The sequence below is a fragment of the Simochromis diagramma genome, unplaced genomic scaffold, assembly GCF_900408965.1.
Source record: "Simochromis diagramma unplaced genomic scaffold, fSimDia1.1 OVJJ01000131.1, whole genome shotgun sequence".
Lineage (NCBI taxonomy): Eukaryota > Metazoa > Chordata > Actinopteri > Cichliformes > Cichlidae > Simochromis > Simochromis diagramma.
The window spans coordinates 12499866-12517564 of NW_024387200.1; the positions used below are offsets into that span (position 1 = coordinate 12499866).

Below are 17699 nucleotides of genomic sequence, written 5' to 3' on the forward strand. Positions count from 1 at the left end.
ACAGCGGACACATGAAAAGGGAAAGACGAAACAGGAGAAACATCCTTCATATATTTTCAAACTACATTGTCATACTGTTTTAGTAAGGATTTGCAAAAAATGTATGCACAACAAATACTTCAGAAATACTTCTGTTTGTGTGTCAGAAAGAAGATAAAGAAGCAGCTATGAAACTCCAGTACTCCAGTTTCCTTAAGCCGATAATTTGTCTTACTCACAGTGATGTGAAGTGGGAAGCAGAGCAAGTTCAAATGTGTTAAACTGGAGTGTGGCCAGTGTGTAGAAACTCACACCAGGTGAATTTCAGTCTTTAACTGTGTGGTAAACAGACGGGTTTGTCAGTACATACATGAGTCAGGGGCACGTGTGCTTCTGACTTTGTGTGTGTGTTTGTATTTGTTAGCAGAGGGTCCAACGCCACCCAGACAAAGTGGCATTTAATTCCGTGGTCGCTGAGGCAAAAAAGGAAAATAAGAGTCTGTTGCCACGGCAACAGCAAGTCACTGCACGGTGAAAAGTGTGGTGGTGCTGTGAAACTGCCTCTAGGGTGGGGAAGTGATGAGCGGGGAGGAGGGAAGGGGAATCTCTGAAGACAGGGTTAATTGACTGGACACACAAGCAGAGACACTCACCGCAGGCAGACTCACACAAATGCTCGCCATCTCTTTCATTCGCAGTCAGATTTATCAGATATGTAAAAGTCATTCACTTATCTCAAAACATGGGGGCCAGCATAGTGGTCTCTCTCTCACACACACACACACACACACTCACAATGTATGCTGTAATCAACGTTTATGCCTGTGCCACATGACTGCCTGGACAAGAAATGACCATCTTGAGACAGTCTTGTGATGGGACCACATAGGACCAGCTATCAACATATTCATATTCAGACTCATAAGTACACAGTAACTATAAAGTAATATATTACTATTAGTTGCAGACACAAGTAATTAGTACATATTTGTTGAACTTGGGACTAATGGATCTGATTACACATATTTTAACCTGGCTCTCGTTTTCATCTCATCACCTGTAAAGTTTTATCACTCCACACTTAGGAAGCTATCATGCTGACAAACTATTCCCACAGACAGCCATTTAATACCTTGCAAAGTCTAAATGCTTTTGTGCGTATTCCTGCAACAATAAGTGTTGCAGGAATAAGCATAAGAATAAACTCCAGGACCACACTTTGCCAGGAAGACACACGCTCAAAACAACAGCTATGCTACTGGAGCTGCAAATGTTTTTTCTTTGCACCAGCGTTTAACTGATAAGTCTTCAATCCATATTTAGCTCTTTTGGTCTCATCTGAGATTTGAAACTTTGCTATTGTGACTTATCTCAGCTTTTAAACCTATTCATGGTAGAAAAAGAGGGGGGCTGCCAGTTCATTATCCTTTTTAATTAACTTGAAACTGATTTTGTTGTTGTACAGATATCCTTTCACACAACCCACCAGCACATTCAGAACAGATCCATACACTTTAACACATGTTAAAAAATGATTTTATTTTAACATAGATTGGCTACAACAACACATATAACTGCAGTTCTACTCTGACTTACACCCTAGCAGACACTCCTTTATTTATTTAACTTGTTACAATCGTTCTAATATTAAAAAATTGTTATTGGCTAAAAATGTCTCCAGTTGTCAGTTGCTTGTCACATTATTATATGGTTGTCCGAATCAATCCTTAACTAATGTGAAGCCAACAGATTTTTGCTCTAGTCCAGGGGTAGGGAACTCCAGCCTCGAGAGCCGGTGTCCTGCAGGTTTTGGATGTGTCCTGTGATCCAACACAGCTGATTCAAATTGCTAAATGAACTCCTGAACATGTCTTGAAGTTCTCCAGAGGCCTGGTAACGAACTAATCATTTGATTTCGGTGTTTTGACCCAGGGTGAGCTCTAAAACCTGCAGGACACCAGTTCTCGAGGCCTGGAGTCCCCTACCCCTGCTCTAGTCAGTCACTTTTAAAGCCTTCAAAGTGTGGCCAAACCATTATCAGGTATCTTACAGCCATTTCCTAAATTACAGTTTAAACAATATTATATAAAGGAGGGCCTGACACTTTACAGCCTGACACATTGTGCCGAATGCACTGAGGTGTTTTCAGGCATGTTTAAAGGTTTTACAGGATGTTGTCAGAAGCATAAGCCGGTTAAAGTGTTTCGGTCCCAGCCACAGCTCAATCTGAGCCCCCCTCCTCTGCCTGCCTGAGGAGGCTTTAAACTGCAGAGTGGGGGTGACTCACAGCCAGCTGAACCCTGCTCACTGTGCTGAGTGACAGCCAGACAGACAGACACTCAGTCTAATGGGGCATAACTTCATGCTGTCACTCTGTCGCCTCTCTCTACGCCATCTGCTGCTACTTTCCCGCATTTGCTCTTTAATAGAAGTAACTCAACTGTGTTCATGGGGAGGTAGTTGTCATGTCCACACACTGCACTGGATATGTGTCTACAGAGATACCGGTCGGGTGTTAGAAAGGTAACTCAAAGCTGTGGTTTTCCAGGGTGGAGAAAGTAGAAGAGGAAAAGAATGTGTATCCCATAAAAATGTGGCATGAAGCCTAAAAAAATGCTTCTCAAACTTCATTTTGTTTTATCTTGGGAGGTGGTCTTTCCAGGGCATATTTAATTTCCTTCGGAAATCTCCTTTAAATTGTTGCATAAACAGATAGCCGTCTTATAGTCGTTATAAGATACCTTATTAGTCCACCGTGGGAAATTTGTTATTTAAGAATAAATACAGTACACAACTGTACAGAATAGAATAAAATACTATATACAGTAGAATAAAATAAAATAAATATACAATAAGATAAAAATAGAATACAAATACAAATACTATATACAACTGAGTAAAAAATACAACGATGACAGAAAGGATTATACAGATATATGACAGATATATACATGTATACATGCGGTTACAGGTTACAAAGAATTGTAACAAGAAGGTAAAACACTGTTGAATGCAAACTCCTTGTAAGACACCGGTGTTGTAATAAACATGAAGTCTTTTCTTTTGACTCAACTCGCTGTTGATATCCTGTCACCTGAGAATAAGCTCTGGGGTTTTATTTTTGTAATTTTCCCCAAATAATGTAAGAGTTAACTATTTTTTGCTGAATGTGTGTAAAACCACAAAGGAAGTCAGCAGGGAGTCAGCTGAGTATTCTGAACTAGTTTTTCTTGTCAAATAAATCCAGGAAGCCTGAGGAAGTGTAGCATTTTAGCTAATAACTTGTTGGTAAATGACTATGATAAAAAGTAAAAAAAAATAAAATAAAATAAAATAGGAAAATTGCATTTAATTATCAAACTGCAATAAATTTTGGGGAAACCTAACACTTTACAGGTAGCGTAATGCAGCATACATGACTAATCCTCCTTTTTGTAATCAATTCTGTGCAACATCTCAATGGGAAAATCATTCCAACCAATCTCATCACAAAAAGATTAGTAATAAATTGTTGCAGCTTATGAATTGGTTATTTGAAATTGCAAATTTGTACATCAAAAACTGTAATTCACCAGATATCCCTTTTAATCATCATCCCGTATTTTTCTTTCTCTCTACTCTCTTTGTTCAGAGGCTGTGAGAGGCATCCCAGTACCTAGTGGGATGAATGGAAGTGGTGTTGGTGGCATGGTTCCCACCAGCCTCAGCGGGCAGCAGCTGGCCTCTGCCATCCCTTCCCCCACAGCTTGCAAGTCCTGGCGCAGCAAGTCCATGAATCTTAAGCACAGCGCAACTTCATCCATGCTGGCAAGCCCTACACACTCCCCTTCTACCACCCCATCACCGCAAGCCCCAGAAGGGGATGGGTCAAAAGTAGGGTCAAGTGTTGCACTGCCTCAGAGGTCAATGCTGGAGAAATTTCGGCTGATTAACCCCCGATCGGCTTCAAGAGCATCACCATCTGTGGTGGAGATGGCTTTGCAGGAGGAAGATGACCTATCAGAGTATGGTGAAGATGGATTGACGCCTACAGGGTCAGCGTGCAGCAGTGTTAGTAGCAGTGCTACAGCCAAACAAATGGCTACAAAGACCCCTGCGTCGTCCCTCACCGCACCAAGCAAAACGTCCTCATCTTCACCCTCTTCTTATTCAAAGGCGTCCGCCAGTGGTAGCAGGTCTCAAGCCTCCTCCAAAGACAAGGAGGACAAGAGCAAGTCTGGGAAGTCCTGTAAGGACAGCTCTCCCCCAAAAGAGGAGCGCGACACATTTCCCGAGTCCACGAAGAAGTCCTCAAAAATTGCCAGCCTCATCCCAAAAGGAGGGAAGTCATCGTCAGGGAAGAAAGATGGTGGCACCCCCTCAGCTTCAAGCGGCATCCCAAAGCCAGGAGTTAAAGGTCCCTTGGCATCATCAGCAAAGCCGCAAAGTCAGTCCCAGGCCCAAAACCAGGCCGCCTTAAACAGCAGCGGAAATATACGGGGAGGAGAGGGAGAGAGGGCCAAGCTAACCAAAGGGGGGCAAAGTGGGAGTTTCTATATCCAACGCTCCGTAGGGGGCTCAGAGGGCAAACGGACCAGCATGACCTCGTCCACCAGCACCTCAGCCCTGTCTGCGTCCACTGTGGGAGGAAGTGGGGGAGGGGGAGGAACACCAGGAGGAAATGGAGTAGTTCAGCTTCCCCAGCAGCAGCAGCACAACCATCCTAATACAGCTACTGTGGCCCCCTTCATGTACAGGTGAGGCGCGTGTGTGTGTGTTTATTTGTCCTATCGTCATCACTCAAAGGACACCCAGCGAGAGCAACCTGTTGACCCGTTTTTTGCCTGCACACATTCACACATGCTTACAGTCATTCACACACCCCATGAGATCTTGGAGTTCTCCCAGTGATCAGCTGGAGCCTCCCCACTGTGCGTCTTGCTCTCGCCTCCACATCCCTTCACAGGCATCACTGAACAAATTAACATCCACTCCCTGCTGCTTGCCAAAGCCTATTATTTAACTGTCTGGGTTTCATCTTTGATGTGAGCATCCAGACATTGGCAGTGTTCAAGAACTCATTCCCCTTCTCTTCATTCAGCTAGTGTTGTTAGAGGCATGCATCTGGCACATGGTTTCATGATGTTACAGCAATCAGAGGTGCAGGAAGTGGGTAAATCCCAAAGAAAAAAAATAGCGGAGCCGCCAAAGTCTCTAGGATGGCTTTGTGTTAGGAGAGAAAGGGAGTTAGGAATCCCATTAAACAAGACTAAATCCTTCACCCTTTCTCTCTCTCTCTGAACTACCTCCTCTGCAGCGCACAGTCAGCTCTGCCACATTCAGCAGTGCCTCTTTCGAGCATTAGCATTCCTTTAATCCCACACATTTAGTGAGCTTCTGCGGCTATCAGTCCTGAGGAGATAATGAGTGATAGTCAGCTCTGGAGCAGGGAACTAAAACTTAAAGTGTGAAAACACAGGCAGCCTACTCAGTGAGCAAAAAGTAAACAGAAGCATTGAGTGTAGTAGAAGTGGATGGACCATCTGTGATGTTACCCAGAGTTTTCTGAGAGAACATTTTAAAGCTTGGACTTCTACTCACTGTTTCTTGCCATCTTGGTCAGTAATTGGAACTAGAAAGTTCAAATTTGGCATCCGTCGCAGCTGCTCCTATATATATATCTCTCAGTTGTTAAGAAAGTCTCATTTTTTTGGGGGGGGGGGGGCACTTTATCAACTTTGCATCTGCAACAATTAACTTTGCAAGAAGTGAATCATACTTGTTATTAATCTCTGGCTCTCTTCCACAGCATGTCTTTTGTCCTGTCTCCCTTCTCTCACCCCAACCGGTCACGGCAGATGGCCGCCCCTCACTGAGCCTGGTTCTGCCTGTTAAAAGGGAGTTTTTCCTTCCCACTGTTGCCAAAGTGCTTGCTCATAGGGGGTCATATGATTGTTGGGTTTTTCTCTGTATGTACTATTGTAGGGTCTACCTTACAATATAAAGCGCCTTGAGGCGACTGTTGTTGTGATTTGGCACTGATGAAATAACATTGAATTGAATTGAATCTGGAGGGTACAAGAGAGATACATTGGAGTGTTTTAATTTGTTTATCATTAGAAACAACAGACATGCAGAGTTAATGGGTTGTCAGAATATCTGTGGTGTTAACGCTGGCCCCCTCCAAAAGTGTTACAGTGAAAGTCACCTGTGCTTTTTTACATAATAGTAGGTATGAAATTGTAGGCCATCCATCCATTTTCTTCTGCTTATCCAGTTCTTCTTGTAGAGGGCAAGAGACGGCGTACACCCTGGAGAATGCTCAATGCCCCACTGCCGTGCTATCCCATCTTTTACACATATTACGTAATAATGTGTCTCAGACTATACTCAGTGGTGAATAAAATTCTCGAGGAACAGTTCACATGCAGATCTTAACCTTTTTGCTGTGTTCTAAGATATATCCTTCCGTTCATATATCTGCGGCTTCCATCTTCATGTTCTTCCTCATCCAAAGCCGTCACCATGCATAAAGGCCCCCTCCTGTGCTGCCAGCATTTTTGCCACAATTAGGCATCCTTGTCTCATTTGGATTCTTTCTCCCTGCCCACTTAAAGTTGTTGTATCTTCCAAGCTTAACAGACCACTTTTGTATGCAGAAATAATTTTTTTCCCATTCTCTTTCTCATGCACTCACAGTTGCACCACAGGGAAATGTAGTTTGCAATGCCCGTTCTCATCCTATGCTTCCATAACCTAGGTTGACCGGACAATTTTTACAGGGGGCAATTAAAAATACTAAAATTGTTGGTGCAGTTAATATTTTTTTTCAAAGTTCCGCAGCTTCAATCACATTTCTTTACATGACCAGCAGTAAACCTTCTTTTTTAAAGCAGCAGAGTCAAATATCTGCAACCCATATCTATTCTCTTATTTTTTGGGTGAAACTGTGCCATACAGCAATGGTAGTGAATATCTGTGTCTCCGTCTTTGTGAATCCACTGAGGTGAGGGAAGCTTGCAGGAAGAAGAAAAGCTTTTTCACATGAACTGAAGTCACAGGCGAATGCTGTTGTCACAATTGGAAGCCAATTTTTATCTGCAGCTCTGCAGGTGGTGGTCGTCCCTGGTGTGTGTCTGCGCGTGTGTGTATGTATTGGAAGAAATGCATGGTGTTCAGTAGCTTGTGCTTAGTTCTCTGCCTGCCTGTTTTTTGTTTTCTCAGTTTGTAATGCAGTTTTACTGTGTGCATTTCGGGATTTTGTGTGTGGTTTAAAGTGTTAGTTTGTATGTGTTTCACTGTTTGTGTGTTCCTGCGTGAGAGGGCTTTCTGTTGGGTTTGCGTGTCAGCTGTATAACCGTGTCGTTCTGTGCCTTTAGTCTGTTTTTGCATGGTTTTGTGGCACTTTCAGTGCTCAAAGTTTGTATGTACGTGTAAGACTGTTATCTTATGAGGAGCGTTGGACTCCACCTTTGTTTCTTTAAATCGGCAAACAAACAGTGTGAGGTAGCTCAGGCTGGTGGAGAGGAAGCACACAGCAAATTTAGTTAAATCCATCCCTCCATGACTGCAGTGCCTTTAATTCAGGTTAGACTGAAATATCTGATAAACCTATCTTCTTAACTGCTGTGTGTTATTTGTTCTTTGTGCCTTTAGGACATTCTCAGAAAATGACTGCACCATGGTGGCCCCAGCCGACCCCTGCCTCAGCCCCACCAAGGGAGAGCTAGTCTACAGCAAGACAGCCAAACAGTGCCTGGAGGAGATATCAGGTATGCACCAGGTCACCACACAGATGTGGGCTCCGCTTGGAGGATATTTCTCAGTGTGGGTGTGAGAATGTGCATAAGTATCTGTGCATTATGATCTGTCCCTGTAGATAAATAATTCTACTGCAGTGGTCTGCTACATGCTAAAGGAATTGATTTAAAATGACATTTTCCTTCATTAAACGATTGGAACAAAATGTGTTAGCTTAGGTAGAGACTCTTGGTACAATATGGATTAGCTGTCCACAGTGATATTTGTCAGAGACGAGGTTAATGGAGTATAGGTGGAAAAGTAGCTGCAGGATCAGAGAGCCTTTTGAAAGCTGCTGCTGTGGCCAACTCAGTGTACTGATATTATGCAGCTGGTGTGTGAATGTGCTAAAGTGAGTCTGTTTGTACTTACTGGGAGGATTCCTGTTCTGGGCTGGTTTCATGTAGGGAAAGGAAAAGGTCAGCAGTGACAGCTGGACACGGGGAGCATCTGCAGCTATGTTTACTTCGCTGCAGGCTGCCACCAGCTGATATAATCGCATTGCTGCACCACCACCAGTCACCATGATACATACATGTACATGGTTTATCATTGCCAGTCTCAGAGTATTTATCAAAAACATTGACAAGATTGGTATGGCTGTATGTAAAGCTTCACACATAACACATATACACACATAAAGTGGAGCTGTAGGTTGTCTTCATTGTGGAATTACAGTACTGTGGCATTTTTCTGCATCTCAAAGTTCAGGACTGAGGGACATTTGACCACTTTTAAAGGAGTTTCTAACCACAAAAGCCCAGACAGGAGAAGGATGAGAGGTTAAAGCAGGCACCAGACCATCAAAATACAAACTGCTGGCACAGACAAATCTCTTTGTTTCAGTTGCATTTTACCAGTTCCAAATGAAGAGGTCACTGTGACAGCTCTTTCGTCCATTATAGCTCTTTGGTCTGCCTTCAGTTCAGAGGTTACATCTGTGGTAGATGTGTCCTCTCTCCTTTTTCTTTAGCGTCATAATCTTTTCATCACTGATTTTATCGCAGAGGATCCTTTGAGACTTTTTGGGTTTTCCATTTTAGAACAGGTCACTTGATTCAGATGGTGATGTTTTCATTTAAAATCAAACTTCTTAATTCAGACGTCAAGTTCAAAGTGAAGCCAGAAGACCAGCATACACAAACAACAGCATGTGATTATAGGTTTGGGGATGTCATGTCGGCAGCAACATTCCAGACATTTTGCTTTGGTCGCGGCTTTTCCAAAGCCCGTGATTTCAAGGATAAAATTAGACTGCGGTGCTGACCGTTCTCTTTGTTTGGGGTCCATTGCAAACACTTGCTTTTTAATGTCACACGCTTCATGGTCATTGCAGTCTTCATTCTTCCTGCTCTTCAGTAGAGAGACAAGAATGAGTCTCTGAGAAGGAAATTCAAGTGTATGCATACCACAAATGCCACATGACAAGACTTCTCATATACATTTACATATACAGACTGAACCAGTGTCAGTAAGACCAGTTTTAAAACATCAAAGCAGCACTCTATATAAACTCTTCATTCATACGTTGAGTTAAGCTTGAGCTTAAAAGTGTCACAGTTTATTTGTCTTCATCTGTTCATCTTTTATTCATGATAAAACATCAGTTTGCGATGAAGTACCTCATAGGGCATGATGATTAGGATCACCTTGATTATGTTTTCTGAGGCAACTGCTTCCAGGGTCCTCCAGCAGTTAGTAGTCACGATTAGAGAATGCTGTGGTAGACAGCTGTGACTAATAGAGACAGTGCTAATAATGCTCCCAGTGATTGATGGGAATATGTTGGCTCGGTGGTCTCATTGTTGATTCGCGATAAGCTGCGGGCTTGCTGCTTTAGCTCCTCAAGATAGCATTTAATTAAGTTTGGGTGGTCAGAGTGGTGCAGCGGGGGCTGCAAGCTTACAGGTGCACTGTCCAAGCAACTCATTGTCACATTGTGAGGGAGAGAGATGGAGAGACACTGAGAAAGAGGGGGAAGGGAGGCATACAGGAAGAGGGCTAGTAAGAGCAGAACAGAAAGAGAGAGATTAGGTGAAAGAGAGGGTGATAAACACAGAGGGGGGAGAGAATGTGAGAAAGGAGAGAGTGAGTGAGAGAGCGAGAGAGAGAGAGAGAGAGAGATGCAGGCGCTCCGAGAGCTATGTGAGCCCATTTGCCGGCTTCACCACCGTTCACTCTCCGCTGTGAGGAGAGAGGAACCGTCAGAGAGGAGGCAGGAGGAGCGTGGCTGTCAGGTGGTAATTAAAGGAGAGACAGAAGGTAGGGGGAGATAGATAAGAGTGAATGAAAAGACACTGCCATTTAATAGGGGGAAAAGATAAAGAGAGCGCAAGAGGAAGAGAGAATGTGTGAGGAGCGAGAGATGTAGCGAGTCGTTCATCCACGCCCCTGACTGTGGTGAAGCAGGAGAAAGGAGCCAAGAAGACAGAGAGACAGCATGCGGACAGGGAAGGAGTGGAAGAAATGAATGTTTGTGCCTGGCTCGGCGTCTGACCATGACCATGGGCTGGCTTAATGATGGATCTGGATTTTACCTACATGCCTGAGAAGGTGGTTTTCTCTCCATTCTACTCCCTCTGCTCGCTTTCCCTCCAGCCCACTGAAGCCTGGACATCAGTCGGGAGACGCAGGACCTGGGGCTCCATCTCTTATGCTTCCTCTGTTTTCTTTGCGCTCCTTGCTTCCATCTGCTTTCTCAGTTTTAGTGCAGTCAAGATGTCAAACAGAGTGCCATGCACAGGTAGATCCACTTGCATGTATAGTTTCAGTCACTGAGCTGCCAGCGGTAAAGAGGTTAGTTGAAAAGGAGAGAGGATGAAGAGAGGAGCGGAGTTCTCGGTTTATCAGGGCGGCAGCCCAGCTCGACGGCCTCCGCAGCCTCTCCCTGACAACCTCAACCTGCGGATCAAGCAGCGCTCGCTTACTAACCTGACCCTGCTCAGTGATGGCGAGCAGCAGGTTTACACCTTTGAACTCGACGAGCTGCCGCCGTCTCGCCTTTCCCAACCTCAAAACTCTTCATTGTACTCATCTTCCACACAACGGGCAGGAGGCAGTCTGCAGGGAAGCCCCAGGAAGGATGTGGTCACAAGAGGCGGAGGTGTAAGGGGCACCAGAGCTCGATCTCTGTCGCTCTCCCTCACTAAAGTGCTCTCTCAGTCAGAGCATTCTCTCATTCCAGTCCCTTGGCGATGCACAGCAGCAGGAGGGCGGCCACAGCGGGCATCGTACAGTGGCCACCCGAGGATTGAGGCACAGCGGAGGTCCAGAGAGGTGGCAGGAACAGATGAAGAGGTCAGCAGGGGGCGGTCCGATGAGGAGGTGGCAGCAGCAGACAAGGGAGGTGGGAAACAGGGAGGCAGGGAGAAAGATGGCGGATATTGGGCGGAGGAGGAGGTTTCTGAGGGAGGTCCTCGTGAAGGAACAGCTCAGCTTGATAAGGAGGTGATCCTCACCATGCTGGGTGACCTGGAGCAGGTGCTGCACGCACAGCCTCGCCCACGTAAGTGAGCATTCATTCTCATATAAAGCCTAGAAAGGACTTTAAAAGTGTTGTTTTTTTATTACACACGTGATCACACACGTCAATCAGCAGCTTTAAAAAACAATTTCTATTCATTTAAAATCTTGCTTTTTAAAGAAACAAACTGAGAAGCAAAGTAGCTCTGATAGGATGGTTATTTTCATAACCTTCATGATGAGTCAAGCTGTCCTTCTCTGAATAGATGGCATTTTAACCCTTTAAAACCGGTCGGAGCGGGCACGCTTCGTTTTGCGTAACTATTTTTAAATCCCTGTAGAACCGTAACCAGGTAAGCTAGCGCAATAATTCTTTTTGCATATGAAACCGGAGGAGTTGTACTTGCATCTTATGTCATCAGCTTGTCCTAAGTCACAGTTTCCTTCCACATATAGCTTTGCAAAAACTGCACAAAAAGCACTTGCAGCAACAAAAACATAATATTCCAGAAACACGCTTTGCCGATCCGATCAGCTGTTCGTAACACTTGGAAATAGTTTATTTTTTTACATAAGCTGTTTTTTTTGCAAATTTGCATTATAGTATTTATTTTCGTTTTTCCTGCAGTATATAAAATCATCTCACCTGTATCTCAATAATAAAGCTATGAAGACACTTAAAATAAATTTCCTGTTGTTGGAAACTGTTTTGTGCAACCTTTTTGTATTTACAGTTTTGAGGGATAAGCCTCTTGCATTTCTCTAACTAGAAATATATGTAAAAAAGAAAACAAAAACGAATTTCAATTTTGTTGTTGTTTGTTGCACTTTTTTTGCAATTTTTGTAGTTATTATTGACTTAATGCATACATATTATTAAAATTTGGGCTATAACAGTTGTATTGATGTATAGCAACTTGAAATGCTCCCATAAATGGCACTACAGCATGTAAAAATATAAAGACAAGCTCTGGCGGACTTGGTTCTATGGTAGGTCTTAAAGGGTTAAGGCATTGTTTTGCAAGAACATGCTCTAGAAGAACACTTTGCTTCCTGTAGTCCATACCTTTACACTCACAGATATGTTGCATTCTCACCTAAAAGATCTGCACAGCAGCAGTAGTTTATTTCCTAGATATTACACATCCTATTTTTCACCTGCATTCACTCTGTCACAGTCTGCAAATGAGGCACTTTGTTGAGCATGCAGCTTTAAGTGGTTTAATGTAAATCTCAGCTGATGGAGTCTAACCTGGTACTGTGCTATACCTTGGCACCAGCTCTGTTAATATATGTCACATTTTCCAGTGTACACACCATCTGCCATCTTCCCATGTGGAACGATGACCCGTGCACAAACTTGGCTTTAACGTGAGAGAAACACAAGAGTAATTAAGAAGGATTTCTGACAATTATTGTGATAAATCAAAGTGAAATGTGAAACAAAGCACAGTTAGCATGGGTAGATTTGGCTGATATCCTTTGAGCATGTTGAAGCATGATGCAGCAATAAACAAAAATACCTTGAGATAGAGCTAAAGCAAAATCAACACCTCCTCCACAGCTTCTATTACTTGCACCGCCCTCACAGCCTGTGAATCACACAGCCAGTGTGATCGATAGCCCATTATTGCACACTTCATTCAGGGTTATTTGAAACAAATATGTGGCTGAATTAGACAAACGCAGTAAAAATCTTCTGAAGTCTCAGTGTTCCCCTGTGTGTTAACTAAGGGGAACACTGCCAGTTATCAATGTATTTATTTTTTATTTTGCTTTTTGCACTGCATTAGATAACATCAAAATAGTGTTGTCAAAAAGGGCAATAGTGTTGGCATTTTTGTTATTTGTGTGTTGTAATCTTAATGAATATATAAACCAAACTTTTGGAGTTTGGTATATGGCGGGGCGCTGTGGACACCCAAGTTTATGAAAGCAATAACTCAAGAACAAGGCATCATAGAATTTTCAAATCAATACCATGGTTGCATCTGAAAATCTCTGTTAAGTTTAAATCTCGGTGACCTTGACTTCAAGGTCAGAGGTCAACTTTTCTGAAAATCAGAGGATTTTCACATTTATAACACAGGTATGTCTACTGCACAGGTAGATCCACGTGAGAAAGAAGGCTGAAGGGTAGCACTATATTTTATATATTGATAAAGAATTACAAACAACAATTAAAGCAGGTTTATTTAGTTAATATCCAATTTATTTCCAATTTGTAGTGACTTGGTGAAATGTGTCTGTTTGCTTGGTGAATTGGTGAGAAACAAAACTGAACTTGTTTTGGTTTCTGTCGCAAAATTCTAGCAAAACTTCTCAAAAGGGTTTTGATTGCTGTCAGGTTAACGTCAGTTACGCCATAAAGTGTAACAGGTCAGAGCTCCTATTTATGAGTTCTTCCTCACAGGATCGAAACGAAGTTATGAATTCACAAAGAATGAAAGTGTTTGTGTATTATTGTTCACACTAAATCTGACCCTAATCAATGTGATATGAGTCAATTAAAGAAAATGTTAGTTTTGAATTTGAAATTATGAAACTGACAATTATGAAACTTTTTGTTTGTGTATTTCTTTATTTTTTTCTTTTGCATACCATGTCAAACTTTTCTGTATATACTCATGTCGTAGATTTAGGAGCAAACAAGTAATTGTTAAAATTTTATTTTTTATTTTAACAATCACCAACTTCATACACAGGGTTTGTAGGGGTGCTTGAAATCCTTGAAAATGTTTGGATTTTAATATTGCCTTTTCAAGGTTTGAAAAGTGCTTGGATTTTGGATTTGGTGCTTAAAAGTGCTAGAAACTGTAACCACAAATAACTATTTGATTGAATAGTTTTCTTATCAGATTGTCACAAAGTGTAAAAGCAAAATTTCTCCGCCTGGGCTGCCTTGCACCTCTACGTGTCAGTCTGTTTCAATGTGTGACTGTTTGAATCTGTTTATCGTGAGAACCTACACATTAAACAACTTAAATTCATAATGGCTTCAAGCTCACATTGAGACCTGTCGGGCACTATCAGCCACTAAGACAAATTTTGATGTGTTTTTGTATATGAGTATTTCATACTTTAAGGCTGACTTTTTATTTAAGGCAGATGAAGTCTTATATGCTGACTTGAACTGAGTATGTCATCTGTTCAAAGCCTCTCCCAGTCAGTGCTGTTCTCCATGCCTGTCATACTGGACATGATTTTATTAGAATAAACACGTTAAAGGTGATCATTTAAAACTTTAACAATAATACAGAAAGCAATGTAGTTAAACATCTTACAGTTAGTTTTGAATGAATGAACTTTAAAAAACAAACAAACATCTGTCTCCTATTTTTTGTGTCACATAGGAAAGAAGCATCAATATCTGATGTGTAGACTCATTATTTTGGTCTTACTGAGGTGATGCGAAGTGAAATATGCATTCTGTTTTTTTGTAATGTGCTGGAAAAGCTTGAAAATGGACCTTGAAAGTGCTTAAAAAGTGTGTGTGTGTGTGTGTGTGTGTCAGATAAAACCATGCATTACATTAAACAGATAGTTGTCATTGATGTAATTAACAGGCTCTCAATGTGCTTAAGTGGCTGCCAGGAAACACATTTGTGTCCACTTAGATATACCGTATTTTTCGGACCATAAGGCGCACTGGATTATAAGGTGTACTGTCGATGAACGGATCTGTTTTCATGCATAAGTCGCAATGGATTATAAGGCGCATTAAGTTAAACAAAACAGATAAGTCAAACTTTACTCAACTCATTCTTCTTGCTTCCTCCACTTCTGTACCATTGATTCATTAATGTTGAATTCTCTCACAGCTGCTCTATTCCCATGTTGTTGCAGTATATTAATGACTAACCTCGTATTGTGGATGGATTATCTCAGTTGTTCTCCTTATTGAAGTTTGGTCTGTTTACAGCATCCTGCCTTGCGACTGCATTTGTCAGAAACCATCGGGAACCCTCACGTTAACTTAGTTAGCGTTCATCCTCCAGCTTCACTGTGTTATGCTTTATGTTATGCCAGAGCTTCCAAAGTGTGGGGCCCGCCGCTGGGGGGACGCAGAGCCACTGCGGGGGGGGTGCGCTTGGTCACTGCTAGCATCATGGACAGGTTTTTGACGGGGCGCCCACACAAACGCAAAGCAGGAGATGAAGCATCGCTGAATATGTTTCCAAACCAACTTCATTCTAAGCCAAAGACTAGAAAATATGATGAAGCATATCTATTTGTTACCCCGGTTCAAATCACGGACAAACGGTATCCCAATGTTGTTTATGTTTTTGAACCCATTTTGCACAGAGAGGCATTTTTTGAAAAATGCATTGATAGCAATGTTGAATATTATAAGATAAGATAACCTTTATTAGTCCCACACGTGGGAAATTTGTTTATTATTACACAGGAAAAAAACAACTACATGTAAAATAATTACACTGTGACGCCTCTGCCTTTCTAAATGGAGGGACAGCAACTGAGTGCGTATAATTAAGCGTGTAAAAACTGCAGATAGTCAGATTAACAGTAACAGTATTTTGTCTCTATCTGCCATTCTGCAATTCATCTCATGTACACAATAACGTAGCGCACTGCGTGACGTGAAAAAAGGCACATACCTTTGACGTTGCATGACGAACTTTGTATTCCTCGTTCACACGTAAATGCAAAAAAGGAGTTTTAAAAATCTCACCGTAAACTGCGTTTCGGTGATTCGAAACGCAGTTTACGTGTGGACGAAAGGTCCAAACGCATAGAAACAGCTGCGTTTTCACTGTGTTATGCTAACATAGCTGTGTCGCTAGCGATCACATGGCACATCATTATATACCAGCTAGTCCAACTTCAGTAACCCTACAAACGTCACTGCTGTTTAGTTTTCTGTCTTCATTTATGTTGGAAGTGATAGCAGAGCTGTACATTTTATTTTTTTCAGAAATCTCTCAGTCAGAACATGCTATATCATGTTTAGGTAAATAGCGAAACTAGCGAGCTAACTTACTGCTAACTTCTAACTCTGTTAAATTTAATAAATTCTGTTTTCATGGATGCCTGGATGTTAAACGTAATTGTTATACCTGGTAAAGCAGCAACGCTGATCATTTTATTGAAGATGAAAGAATTTAGACAGTTTTTAACTCTCAGTGTGCTCCAGTGTTCGTTTGACTTTGGGACCTTAAGCAACGGAGTTTTGGACCCAGAGAACTCCAAGTCCGCTAGGCTTCTGACTACGGTAGCCATAATGCTCTGACAATCCATCAAGTTTTGGGCTTCGTAGCTTACCAAAGTCGTAGTGAAACATTTTTGACAGATCTTTGAGCCACTTAAAATCGGTTCGAGGTCAGTAAGCACAACCACAATTCATACATAAAGCGCACCAGATTATAACACGCACTGACGATTTCTGAGAACATTAAAGAATTTTAAGTGTGCCGTGTAGTGGGGAAAATACGGTATATGTGTGTGTGTGTGTGTGTGTGTGAGTGAGAGAGAGAATGAGAGAGTTTGAGAGAAGCCGAGCTTTATTCAAACTGATTTGCAACAAACTGCAGCAGTGAGGGCAAACTAGTGCACAGTTATGTTTACGTGAGTGTTATTTTGTATGCATTTGTACAATTAGATAACTGTGAGAGTACATTGATAGCATTTAGCACTAGTAACGGCTATTTGTACCAGTTAGCATGAAAAAGTAGGGGAAGGAACTACATGTAAGCACTGACTGGTACTGTACAGTGTGTGTGTGTGTGTGTTTATGCTCGAGTGTATGAATAAATGCGTCAATTTTAAACAGTAGCCATTTGCATTTTGTTGTGTCAACTCTGTTTCAAGGAGCATTTGTTTAACATCCAGCATTTGTGTGTGTGTGTGTGTGTGTGTGTGTGTGTGTACGTGTGTGTGCGTGTGTGTGTGTGTGTCTAAGAATGTGTGTATATACCTTTCCTGATTCTATTCCCTCAACCCCTCTCTCTCACACACACACACACACACTGGCCTGGTCTCAGTTTGGCTGCTTCCTGTGCTTTCCAGGCCAAGATCTGAATGTAAGCTTGAATCCAAATGAGCGCTTGGTGGCTTCTCACCTCTCTGTAGGGTTGGAAGTGAAAGTAGGAGCTAAAAAATATTGTATAAGCATATTGCTACATTACGTCATCAGGTGCAAAAGATTTAACCATACAAGTCTGCTAGTCTTTAAAATCAGTTATTTACAGCAGAAAGTGTAACGCTGTAATGTTTTGGTTTCACTGTGGATGCAGTCATGTCATTGCAGCATTGTTCGGGTGAGACCTCTTCTCATGCACTGTTGCTATGGCTCTCATTTATACACACACAGACACACACACACAAATAGATTCACACACACTCGCACCTTTAACTGCTTCTCAATGTTTCATTAAGAGTCCGTTCATAATGGAGATTCTGGGACTAGATTGCCTCATGTCACTTTATAATGGGATTGTAATTGGATCTTTCTTGAAGGA

At 42.1% G+C, this 17699-nt stretch overlaps 1 protein-coding gene across 11 annotated transcripts in view; it reads left to right on the forward strand.

Annotated features, from left to right (window-relative positions):
* nav3 (neuron navigator 3) overlaps window positions 1–17699 on the forward strand; it is a 398636-nt gene that overhangs the window by 313817 nt on the left and 67120 nt on the right. For 10 of the 11 annotated variants that reach the window (XM_040050291.1, XM_040050289.1, XM_040050290.1 and 7 more), the window contains 2 exons: window positions 3611–4715; window positions 7615–7730. In XM_040050291.1, the coding sequence (XP_039906225.1) occupies window positions 3611–4715; window positions 7615–7730 (1221 nt within the window). The other variant, XM_040050296.1, reaches the window with a different exon arrangement.